Source organism: Terrapene carolina, unplaced genomic scaffold, assembly GCF_002925995.2.
Source record: "Terrapene carolina triunguis isolate 2854851 unplaced genomic scaffold, T_m_triunguis-2.0 Scaffold55, whole genome shotgun sequence".
In the NCBI taxonomy this organism is placed as follows: domain Eukaryota; kingdom Metazoa; phylum Chordata; order Testudines; family Emydidae; genus Terrapene; species Terrapene triunguis.
The window spans coordinates 1,199,448-1,212,276 of NW_020664406.1; the positions used below are offsets into that span (position 1 = coordinate 1,199,448).

At 37.1% G+C, this 12,829-nt stretch overlaps 1 protein-coding gene across 2 annotated transcripts in view; it reads left to right on the plus strand.

The window, feature by feature from the left end:
- Window positions 1-12,082, plus strand: part of LOC112118939 (serine/threonine-protein kinase PRP4 homolog) — a 54,846-nt gene extending 42,764 nt beyond the window's left edge. The window contains exons 11-16 of one of the 2 annotated variants that reach the window (XR_003370143.1): window positions 2,149-2,302; window positions 7,820-7,934; window positions 8,499-8,650; window positions 9,267-9,353; window positions 10,568-11,322; window positions 11,836-12,082. Coding sequence is in view for 1 of the 2 variants with exons in the window: in XM_026658764.1 (XP_026514549.1) it covers window positions 2,149-2,302; window positions 7,820-7,934; window positions 8,499-8,650; window positions 9,267-9,353; window positions 10,568-10,771 (712 nt within the window). In the remaining variant the exon portion in view is untranslated. Of the gene's footprint in view, window positions 1-2,148; window positions 2,303-7,819; window positions 7,935-8,498; window positions 8,651-9,266; window positions 9,354-10,567 lie in introns of both variants that reach the window. The other variant, XM_026658764.1, reaches the window with a different exon arrangement.
- The last annotated feature ends 747 nt before the right edge of the window (window positions 12,083-12,829 follow it).

A 12,829-nucleotide genomic window follows, 5' to 3' on the forward strand; every position in this document is an offset into this window, starting at 1 on the left:
AATATTCATAGTTCCTTCTTCATCTGGAATGGTTTCAGAGGTTCAGAATGCATTCATATCATTTGCTAAGTATGTTTGGGAACATGTTACTTGTGTGTATACAACCACGTAGGATACATTCAGAGAAAATCAATAGAGTGATTCGACCTTTAATTTTTCCTCTAAAATGGTATAAATGTTCAGGTTTCTTGTGACAGACTAGATTCTCTACTTTGTATTTTATGACAGTGGACTCAAAAATGTCAAAAAAACTCTTTTGGGGTTACATTTCTACACCAAGACGATCAGAGTACTATGAATCCTAAGCTTTGTATGTGTACAGTCAAGTAATTTTCCATGTATCCCGGGGAAAGTGATTCTGAGGTTTATGAAGTAATAATTGTATGCTATGATGGGATCCCTGGGGTATAACCTGGAACTGGGGTACTGCTGTGCCCTCTTAACTCTCCAGCCTGGGCTGTCTCTCACACTGCTTTGCTAGTGACAAGCAGCAGACCCCTCCAGGCACTGTTATCACTCAGTACAACAGCATGTGGAGCCCCACACCTAGCTAAGTTGCATGAATGCTCCCTGAGTCACTCTCAAATCACACAGAGAATGCCACCAGAAAATCTCCCAAACCCCCAGCCTTGCACCCCAGAACTATACCATCTTGCCCTGGTCAGAAGACTGACCAGTGTAAGTTCATTACCCAGTCTGCCACTCCCTCAATGTGGAGAGGACACAAACTAGCCTTTGTAAACTCAGCTGAGATTTCCCAAGCACTTTAACCAAAACACACTGTTTTAGGTAAAATATAAAACAGATTTATCTACAGAAAGATAGAATTGAAGTGATTATAAGTGGTAGGCACAAAAGGTCAGAGATCGTTACCAAAGGAAAAAAAGGTAAGTGCGTAGTCTAAATCTTAAACCTTGTTAGACTAGGCACTATTTGGATCAAGCAGTTTTTCTCACCCACTGGATATTGCAGGCAGGCCACAGATCTTAATATGTAGGCTTCCCCTGGGACCAGTCCTCTCAGTTCAAATCTTTGTTTTCCCAGCATTCTTGTTGCTTCCGGTGTAGGTGGGGGAGGAGAAGGGTAAAAGCATGACACCACTGTCCTCTATTTTATATCCTCAGTCCATGTGCCTGGAAGACACTTGCTGAGACATGTCCTGGTGGGCTTTGCTGAGTCACCAAGTTGAGCCGTCTCCCATTGTGTGATGCTTGCGCAGGCCTCTTACAGCACTGTAAATCCCTTGATTACAACTCCCCTGCTCATTAATGGTTGTGGTGATCTTTCAGTGCCCGCCCAGGTGTTGGTCACCTCCTTTGTTGTCACTGGAGAACTAGCAGTGGACAACTTCCAAACTTACAACGTATTTCAATAACAAGCATGCAGCAAAATCTCATAACTTCATACCCACTAATGATATACATATTCTGACAGAACAGTGGGTTTCAGTGGATCGTGACCTTTCATATGATATCTTACATGGCATACTTTGTTTTAAATATTACAACCATATGTGAATGATGAATATGGAGGTTGCAGGATGCTACTTTGAGGTACAGCGTGTCGCAACTAGACTAATAAACTGAGACCAAAGGATGTTGTTTTTTATGGAGCACCCACAAGTTATCAGCATGCAGAAATGTTTTTGTCCTCAAATTCTGTGCTGTATTTGGCTGTTAAGTCCCTTTGCTCTGCTAGTTTTATAAACATTAGCCAATCTATTTGCCTATGCCAACAACCAATATGGCCACCTCAGCTTCTGTGTTTCTCCTCCCCAAGTCCCAGTCTTGTCAATGTTTTCCTGCCCTATTTTGCCCCTTGAGAAAATTTACACAAAGACCATACAACTGTTGAGAAACTATCATAGTTTTTACACACGAGACAGTGAATCCTAATGAAGTTGCATAACTGTTAGATAAGCAGTCATGTCAGTAACTGTATAGACTCTCTTGCTCTGATTGGCTGAGATTTTTATTTCAGTATATGGCCTGATGACAAGGAATCTATTTCAAGTTGGTCTGGTTTAAGTGATTTTTTTCCTACTGCCTAAAAGAGAATTAGTTTCTGTACATTAAAATTGATGTTTAAAATATGAATATGCTATTCTTTGTTTAATATTTTTCCTATAATTTTTATATACATAAATAGTATGAATTTACGAGAGGTACTGAAAAAGTATGGAAAGGATGTCGGTCTCCACATTAAAGCTGTACGGTCCTACAGCCAGCAATTGTTCCTGGCATTAAAACTACTTAAAAGATGTAACATCCTACATGCTGATATTAAACCAGACAATATTTTGGTAAGTAATATTTAACACTAAAAGACAGCCTGTACAAAATACCTGTATGTTTGAAAAGGGTGTTATCTGAATTATAAAGTCCAAATTTTGTCATCCTTTACTCCGAAAAAAAGTTTTTGATTTTGCATTAGGACAAATCTAATTGTCATGGTACAAATGGTAAATAAGAAAATAAATGTAATTCAATCAAATATTTTCTGCTTCCAATTAAAAAACTTTAACACTAAACGTAACCTGTGATTTTATCCTTTAAACCAACACAGCAACTGCCCAGATACCCCTTCATGTTCCACTCATACTTCTTTAAAAAGAGGGCTTCAGTATTTCAAAGTAAGGAAGCACTCTTTCTGAGAAGAAAGATTTTGATTTTTTTTTTTTTGAGATAATGGTAGCAAATGCTCCCTTTTTGTGAGGGTGCTAGCAAAGACATGTCTGCTGCAAGAGCCAAACATGCTAGCTGGCTCTAAATTGAGATGATTCCTTTTGTTTGTATGAGGGGAGTGGGAAAGACTCCTTAAACTCTCTTCCCCATACCCTTGAAGCAGAGGATAGGCAAAGCGTCATCGGAGTTAAACACCAGAACACAGGTTGCTTCTGGTTCACTTGATGTATTTGTGGGCCACATGACAGATTCAAATACTACAGAATCTGAGCTTTCAGTTACTTAAAAATGTAAGTTTCTAGTCTTCCTGGTTGTGAAAATAACCTGAATATGAATCTAGTGTAAGCAATTAACTGTCTTTTGAGTGTGCATCAATTTGAAACAGTATCTGAGATCCATTAACTCCCTCTGTTATCCTTCATTAATTGTATTGGGGTGTTAACTCTAAAGCAGAGGTTCTCAAACTTCATTGCACCACGACCCCCTTCTGACAACAAAAATTACTACACGACCCCAGGAGGGAGGACCAAACCCTGAGCTCACCTGAGCCCCACTGCACTGAGTGTGGGGGCCAAAGCAGAAGCCCCATGACTTCAACCCCAGGCAGCAGGGTCTGTAACCTGAGCCCTGCCACCCAGGGCTGAAGCCCTTGGGCACAGGCTTTGGGCTGGGGCTTCGGCTCTGGGCCCCAGCAAGTCTAACGCAAACGGGGTCGTGACCCACTTTAGGGTCCTGACTCACAGTTTGAGAACTGCTGCTCTAAAGCATAATCATGGTATTTTAAATATTAACATTAACTATTTAAGTGCTGGTTACTTTAATGGATGGAAGGTGGTGGAAGTGAAACTCACAAAGGAGGAATTTGGAATTGCTGTAGGGAAAGAAATGCAGGGGGTAGAAAGAAGGAGAATAAAAGAATGGGAAGATAGAGAAACAAAATTAAGCAAGCAACAAAGGGCAGAAATAAGGTTTAAATGTGAGCTTATTTTTTCATGGAGGGATGCTGAGTAGAACAATAAGATACTGAACAAATAATAGAGAATACCTGAAAGTTTAATAAGTAAAAACCATATTCTACCCTTGAGCTTTATGCAAATCATTGGCTTGAGGGCCATATATAGTCTTAAATTTATACCCTGGCCCCTTTAAAAAAAAAAAAAAAAAAAAAAAAAAAGAGAGGGCGCCAAATTTATATGTAGTGTATAACTCCTTTGAAGCCTCTAATAACAAATTTGGCTCTGCTTCTATAAAAACACATGTTAAAAGCTGTTTTTAATGGTCAAGTTAACTTAGGCTTGGTCTGCACCAGTGGTTTTCAACCTCTTTTCATTTGCAGACCCCTCAAAAATTTCAAATGGAGGTGCCAGACCCCTTTGGAAACCTTAGACGTATTCTGTGAGAATCCCCTCACAGGGTCCATGGACCACAGGTTAAAAAACACTGGTCTACACGACAGACTTTTGTTGATATTACTATGTCATTCAGAGGTGTGGAAAATCCACACCCGAGTGATGTAGTTATACCAAACTAGCCCCCAGTGGACAGCACAGTGTCGATGGGAGGGCTTTTCTGGTCAACATATCTACAGCCACTTAGAAGCTCTCTCCCGTCAGCATAGGTAGTGTCGTCTCTAACGCTAGAGCGCTATAAGTTTAGACAAGCCTTAAGGCACAGCTGTGGTTAACTTGGTTCTCCCCTCCCAATTCTGAAGCTTGAATGAATGAAAAATCCAGTTTGCCTAATTATCTTGTTTAATTTGACTGTTCAAAGAGATTAATCTTTTTAACCTGACTATATTATAGATATCTCTCTCTGTGTCTGAACTGTGTTAAAATAACTTAGCTTTTCTTAAATACATTTTTAAAAATCAAATATATTGAGTTAGAATCCCCTGAAGGAAATCTGAATTGTTCCCTTAATGTTATCTAAGGTGAGAAGTCTGACTAATTTGAACTGATGGATGCCTTCCCTCTGTTCTCTTGAAAGGATCAACTAAGAAATAATTTCAGTGCTTAGAAGCATGACTTATAATAGTATTATAAAGGATCATAAAGACTTGAAATAATGAAGAAGTTAAATGGAATAGGTCCAAAAACTCCTACTCTAGCTTTCCACCCAAGTATCCAGAAACCAATTTAAGTGCTCAGATTGACAGGTTATATTATACATTTTAAGGTTCAATCAGAACTTTCTTCTATGTTCCCTACAAAGTTTGAGCTTGGCTTAACTAATTTGTGGTCTGTCCAGCCACAGAATGAGAATACATTTTTTCCCCCAAGATGATTGTATCTTTTCTTATTAGCATGGTTGAAATAATCTGTAATAAATTTAATAGACAATGTAGTATAATCATTTTAACCAAATAGATGTGTCTGAAAAAAGTGAGCAGGCAAGAACATAAGGCTTTTTCTATTTCTAAAATTTCCTATTTACTCAATGACTGAAAGAGGTTTCCACCTATAACATAGTTAAAATATTGAGTTTTAAAAATGTGCCCACATGAGTAAAAATTCTACTGTCCAAATATTTTAAAGCTAATCTTTAGACCTCTTTGTGAAAAGCAAAGGCTTTACGTAAGGAATCCTAAAATAAGCATTCTGTCTTTCAGTTCTTCTGCCCAAGAAGCCTTAAGTGCACCCTTTTAAAAAAGGAAATCAAACTGTGAAAGATCTTAAGGCCTCAATTCACATCCAAGTATCATTTAAAAAAAAAAAAAAAGTAATGTCCTTTTATGAGTTGTCAGCAACCCCTAAAAATTACAGCTTTCCTATAACTACAGTGATCCAAGCTATGAATGTGATCCTCATTTTGATAAAGGAATTCTCTATGGCATCTAGCTATTTACACACATACAGGCAATATGTTCTATTAGAAAAATAAAGTTCTCACCTTTATGATGTTATCTTCAGTTTATTCAGGTTCATCTCCAGCTTTTGCAAATATTTCTGAATACAAGTTGGAAAATTCTTGTATGCTTTTCCCCTTTGGTGTTTTTTGTATTAGTCATGCTAGAAGTTCTGGCTCAATTTAGAATTTTGCTTTTTTCAGTGTATAAGTTAGTTTTCACTTTTCCATTCATTTTACAAACAGAAACAAAAAACTACATGCACATGCAACCCTACCCCTTTTTTCTTAGAGAAAATCCAGCCATCAAAAAATTCCAGAGGCAAGTGACTGTAAAGTTAAGGTCTGGAGTGCAGTGAGGTCTCACACTTAAACTTGTGTGAAAAGTACTGATGTGCATTGCTTTAATCTTAGCAAATGCCTGTTCAACTTGTGAAAGCTGAATAATATAACATAATAAAATAATATGTTTTCTGACTACTTGAATATATATGTCCTACTGGAATATTTTTTCATATTAAAGATTCTAAATTTTATTACAGTACATACAAAATGAATATTTATGTTCGTAAACGACTTCAACAAATGTTCTAACTTTGTATTGGAGGCATGAGTTCTATTCCAAACAGTTTAAAACTTTCTAGAATATATTTTTTTTTTTTTGGCCAGTCCTTATAGTTGATTCATTTCATTTGCATATGAGGTATTTAAGACTTACTGGTGGTGTGGTAATCTAATAGAGGCTGTATGTTTCCAGCTATAAGAATATTTACCCGAAAAATGACATGAACTATGTAATATTAATTAGCTAATAACTACTAATTCCGATGTGCATTGTTATTACTGACACAGTAAGTTGATGTATGAATACCAGATTTAGAGAGTGAGAATTTTAGCCAGCTCTCTGGTTTGGCAACAGAGCTGAGTGCTGCAGTTCATGCTATCCAGGTATGGAAGTGACTTTTGGTTGCTCTTTCCTTGTGATCATTGGATTGCATTGCAGAGGTGACTCACTTGGGCTCTGAGTGGAAAATGATGTGCCTTCATTACATGAGCACATTCTGGACTGATCTTCAGACAGGGAATGTTGTCTAGTTCTGTGCAGGCTGCTACCCTGTCTTAATTCGCTGGAGCAGGGATTCTCAAACTTTTTTTTGCTGGGCCTCCCTTTGAAAATATTTCAGGCTGTGATGACCCTCCCCACCCCACTCTTGGTACTGGATATAACTTTCACTGCATCAGTGCAGATCCCTATAGAGCTAAGTAACCATACCATCCCCCCCCCTTACTTCTGCGCTGCTGCTGGCAGCAGCACTGCCTTTAGAGCTGGGCGGCCAGCCAGCAGCCACTGCTCTTCGGCTGCCTAGCTGTGAGGCAAGGGAAAAGGTGATCTTGTGACCCCCTTCCCCAAAAGCCTTGCGACCTCCTTTTTGGTCGGGACCCCCAGTTTGAGAAACTCTGCTTTAGAGAAGTAGATTGGGGAAGATTTAGGGGATCCTCGGGACCTTTTATATGACCAACTTTTGATCAAGCCAAATATGGCAAGGAAGAGCCATTTCTTTGATGACTGGGGGAAGAGTGACAAGGACTCTGCTACTATTTGAAATGTGTATTGGTTCTGTATTTGGGGGAGGCGCATGCTGAGTTTGCCTCAGCTCAGAATTTGTGTGTGTGTTTCTTTTGAAGGGGAAAGACACACTGGAATGTAAATAATCTTCACTTATTAATCCTGCACATTGTTCGGGCTCATGAATGGCAGCCTGGGGAGCAGATTCCAGCCTTTCTCACCAGGTGTCATTCTTAGTGTGTACATAGAAGAAATCTTTAAAAAAAAAAAAATGAACACACAGTTCTTTGACATATTTGTCCATGGTTTTAATTTTTTTTGTCAATCATATTAACTCATTATTTTTTATGGGCTTGTAGCGCGTGCATTTGATATAAGTAGAGAGACAATATAAATTTGGAAATGTTATTTAATGGTCCTCTTTTATGGACAAACAACTGTAAACTTAGTCAAATTGATCAGTAAAAATGAATGTTAAATTCAGTAGTTTTTATGACGTTGTGCCATTCATTGTCATTTCCAGTTTAAGAAGGTATTATAGTTTTATTAGAATACAAGGAACCAAGATAGAGTGGGGGGAACAAATATTAAAGTTAGTTGAGGGGATTATTGGATGATTTGATATTGTCTTGTTACTGGTGTATGACAGTTTATGTACTATCACAGCATCAGTGACAATCTATGTACTGTCACTGTGCCAGTAAAGTTTTTATTTAATTTGCAGGTGAATGAATCTAAAACCATATTAAAGCTTTGTGATTTTGGATCAGCTTCACATGTTGCAGATAATGACATCACACCATATCTTGTCAGTAGATTTTATCGAGCTCCTGAAATTAGTAAGTTTATCTAACGTATTTCTCTCTGTATTTAAATTATGTAAATACTTGACTGGTAATTATCATTCATGGCCATATGTATTCGGAACATTGATGCTTCATAGATAATCTAAAAACTAAAACCAAAGTTAAAACAATAATCTTAATGTAGCCAGTCCCACGATCTGTCAGTAGCAGAACACGCTAGCATCTGGTGAAAGAGAGCTTGAGATGCTCATTGTTTGGTCCTAGTCGGGCAGGGATTTGGGATGTTGCAGAGGCAGAACAGACAGACTTTGGTGAGTAGAAGCTCACATGACCTTTCCGGGGCGGGGGCGGAGATGGGCAATTTCGGTTCACAGTTTTCACTGTTTTTTATTTGTGGAAGCCAGGGCAGGTTACAGTTAAAGCCCACTGTCATGGGAAAATGGAAAGACTTTCATTCTCTTCCTTTGGCACTTTCCTCCTCTTAGGAGGTAGCTCCTAAATCAGGGTTTACAGGATCTGTTTACTCTTGTTGTATGTTATGTTTATGCCTGCTTTTGTGGTATTAACTGATGTAATCAGAAAACTCTTCTGTTTCAGTTATAGGCAAAATCTATGATTATGGTATAGATATGTGGTCAGTAGGCTGCACGTTATATGAACTTTATACAGGAAAAATACTGTTTCCTGGCAAAACCAATAACCATATGTTGAAACTTGCCATGGACCTCAAAGGAAAGATGCCAAACAAGGTAAGAAATGTGTAAACTGTTTAAAATCTCATATGAAAATGCAGTAATGGGCATCACAGTAAACACTGAATTCGGTCTGATGTCTTAACAGCGAGCATATAACAGCCTTTTGACTGTAGAATTATTGATTATAAATTTTATGACGTGAAAGTACATGACTTCTTTTTAATAGACTAAGTGTTAAGTGAAAACAGAAACTTCTTTTATACACTGAGCTGAAAAAATAAAACACGTAAGTAAATGGAAGATAACTGTGTGTGTTATCCAGCTGGTTTGAGTGACATTTTATTCAGTCTAGTCTTGCCAGAAACTGGGAATGGGCGACAGGGGATGGATCACTTGATGATTACCTATTCTGTTCAGACCCTCTGAAACACCTGACATTGGCCACTGTCAGAAGACAGGATACTGGGCTGGATGGACCATCGGTCTGCTTCAGTATGGCTGTTCTTATGTTCTAGTCATTTCTCACTGTTCTCTGAAAGACTGTTAAAAGTGTTAAGTAATTCATATTACTGTAAGTCAGTAGATATAATCTTCTGTTATGATGAGTCTAAAATCTGAAGTTTTCAAGACAAAGAACTTTACAAAACTTCTGCCTCTGTTTTATTTTCAGATGATCCGAAAAGGTGTATTCAAAGATCAACACTTTGATCAAAATCTCAACTTCATGTATATAGAAGTAGACAAAGTAACAGAAAGGGTAAGTTTTAAATGAACTAACTGAACTGTAATTTTTTAAAAGTTTTTTAACTGTAATAATATTTCAGTTATGAAATTCAGTAATTAATGAACTATTAATTAATGTCCTAACTAGTACCAAGATACGTTGTAAAGGCTGTTTAAAATATTTTTTTCCCCTGCAGAATGCAGACAGTTTGTGATAGGTTAATTTATGTTCTAGCAACAGGGAATTTCCCTATGGTTTTGCATTTGTTTTAAAAAAAATCTGGTTATTCTCAATCCTAAACCGAGTACACTCCTTCATATAATTTAACCTTGTATAAATTTAACTTGAAATTATGAATAAATCTTAATGGTGCTGCCTTCCTTTGTTTTGTTAAAATTAGAAAATGTGCAACTTTTATGTGAAATATTTGTTATAGAATACTCCCTTAAGCCTGGTCTACACTACAGAGTTAGGTCGATGCAAGGCAGCTTACGTCAATCTAACTATGTAAGTGTCTATGCTAAAATTTCACTCCCATCAACATAACTGCCCCACTATGCCGACTTAAAAATCCCACCTCCACAAGAGGCATAGAGTCAGTATTGATGTAGTTAGGTCGATGCAGTGTCAGTATAAACACTGTGTTGCTTACATCGACTGTTACTGGCTTTCAGAAGCCATTCCACAATGCCCCATACTGACAGTACAGTCAGTACAAGCGTTTGTGGTGAGGACATGCACCACCAACACGAGCATAGTGTGGACCGCAAAAACAATTCAATGACTGTGGTGGCTGTATGCCGACGCAATTTAGGCCAACATAATTTTGTAGGGTAGATATGCCCTTAGGGATTATAATGTGTACCATTGAATGTTAGAGTGCACCCTAAGAATGCATTAAATTGGCAAGTATAGAACATGCTTTCTCATTTAGAATTCTCAGTATACTAATCCACTGAGTCTCAAATGTAGAGAAGCAGATCTTAAATGAGATGTGCAAGGAAATGAATGCAATTGGCATAAAGCACATTTATTAGTCTTATGTTCAGTTTTCAGTATTTCTTTAAATAACATTTACAGTCATAAGAGTTACAACACTAAATATGTGTTGGACAGCAGTAAATTTAGGAGGAATAACAGTGGAGAGTTCTTTAACTGGAATATGTGCTTGTTATTGTGCTCATAGTGGTTTTAGTAACAGTGCTAATTTATATAGAAGTAAATGTTGGTTGCACTTTTTATATTAGGAAAAAGTTACTGTCATGAGCACCATTAATCCAACCAAGGACCTGTTAGCAGACTTGATTGGGTGCCAACGACTCCCTGAAGACCAGCGGAAAAAAGTACATCAGCTAAAGGACTTGTTGGACCAGATCCTAATGTTAGACCCAGCCAAACGGATTAGCATCAACCAGGCTCTGCAACACGCCTTCATCCAGGAAAAAATTTAAATCAGATGAAGAAGTCCAAAGGGTTTGAGTAGTTAAGATACAAAGACTGAAGAAATTTCACAGCAGTTTATTAATGTATATAAACATAAATATTTCCCCTGCAAAGTTGAGGAAGAATGATATATTTGAATTAACACCAAGGCTGATATTTCTTTTAGAAATGTTAGAGTAATTCTGTTTGTGTCTTATGTGAAAATTTTCACTGTAGAACTGTTTTAATTGCCAAGACTGCACACAAGTACAATGCTAATGTATATGGTTGCAGTTCATATATTATAAAAAAAAAAAAAAAAAAAAAGCTTGTTATAAAAGAACAGTAATACTGGGTGGTTGATTTGTTCTTAGCAGACTTGGCTTCATTTTTTGTCTTTAAAAAATGGCCAGCATAAATGCTGTTTATATTCACATTTTCCTAGGTGTGTGTGTGCAGGCCACAGCAGCATGCCCTTGGTGTAGTCAGTGCCGAAGGGGGTCTGTTCCTTCTTGAGCCTGCCTGCAGGGATGGTCTCCTCTTTTAAAGCAGGTTGTGTACAACTTTCAGTACACTGAAGGTAAGCTAAACCATCAACATCACCGGTGTTTAAGATGTTATTTTACTGGAACAACTGACAAATGAGAGACAATAGCTTTATGGCAGAATTCCCTGCATGTTTGATAAATGATGTTGTTTTATTTTCTGGCATTGCAACAGTGGCATAGTTACGACTTCTGTTCTGTTCATCACATTTAAAATTTGGAGAATGCGCACTTGATGGATAGAGCGCCTTCAGTGTACTGTTCTTATTACTTTAATTTTTTTAATCAACTTGCTATAGACTTTGTATACATTTTGTTAAATATAGTTCACTATGACATAGAACCAATACTTACAGAAGAGTTTTCATTTACTAATTACATATGTTGGGATCTGATTCTGAAAGACCTTATATCTAAAGGATAGATAGACAACATAATGAAATTTTTAACTATTTGTATGTCATTTTGAAAGTGTACTGCTTTATGCTAAAAGTGTTTCATTTGTTCATTGTTTTCATTATTTGTGATCATGTTGTCTTTCAATACAGGCATAAACCTTCCACTCTTGAACAAAGCAGCTGCTTTTTAAAAGCGGTAATTGCTTCTTTACCTTTTATTTCTTTTGTAAATGAAGCTTTTCTTTAAGAAATGTGACAGTGTTGTCTCTTGCATAAAACAGTTGACACTCACTTATTGTAAAGTGAAGATTGTTCTGCTGCATGTAAAGTGGACCATGCAGATTTCTGTATGTTTTCAGTATGCATCATTAGATAATAAAGTCTTTTGTGAACAAGGCATTTGTAGCCATTTTTAAAAGATTTTGTCTTCAGTGCTGGTAAATCAGGTAATACGTAAGAAGAAACCCTTCATTTTTCTGTAAATCCTTTAATTAAAGGGATTATTAAAAGTTATGATCTTTGGAAGGCGATATTAGACTACATTAATTAGATCTCTAATTATCATCATTGTAAAAGAAAGAAAACAAACCAAAAACCTACAGATACTGTCTATCTGCTTTCATTGTTATGAAATTATTCCTGTAGGATATATGATTCAATTCAGGCTTTAACTAATGTTTGTGCTATTTTTCTCACTTTTCCTTTTGATGGTGCTGAAAGAGAGAAAGGAAAGCGAGGCACAGGCCACTCTACGCCTACTCCATGGGTCTGATTTGATGAGACACCAACTTCACCTTCCTAACAAGGTTATTTCTGACAGCATGTGTAGATAAACATTTAGCAACAAGTTAAAAATAGTTTGAAACATTTGAGTTAGTTATGCAACATGAAGAATCCAGAATCAAACTTTCCCAATCCATACTGATGTTTTAAATATAGTTTGAGACAAAAAAAATGCATCTTTTTATTTCCATTTATTATTTGCATAAAAGGTATAGAAAAAACAGGGATTTAGGGTTTTTTTTGTAATACCCTTTTCAAATTGTAAATAGGACTTCTTTATCCATCTAGGCACAAACATGCACACTTAGTGCAATCAAGGATGGAAAATGAGACTAAGCAGTCATTCTGCTGGTGGGGTGTT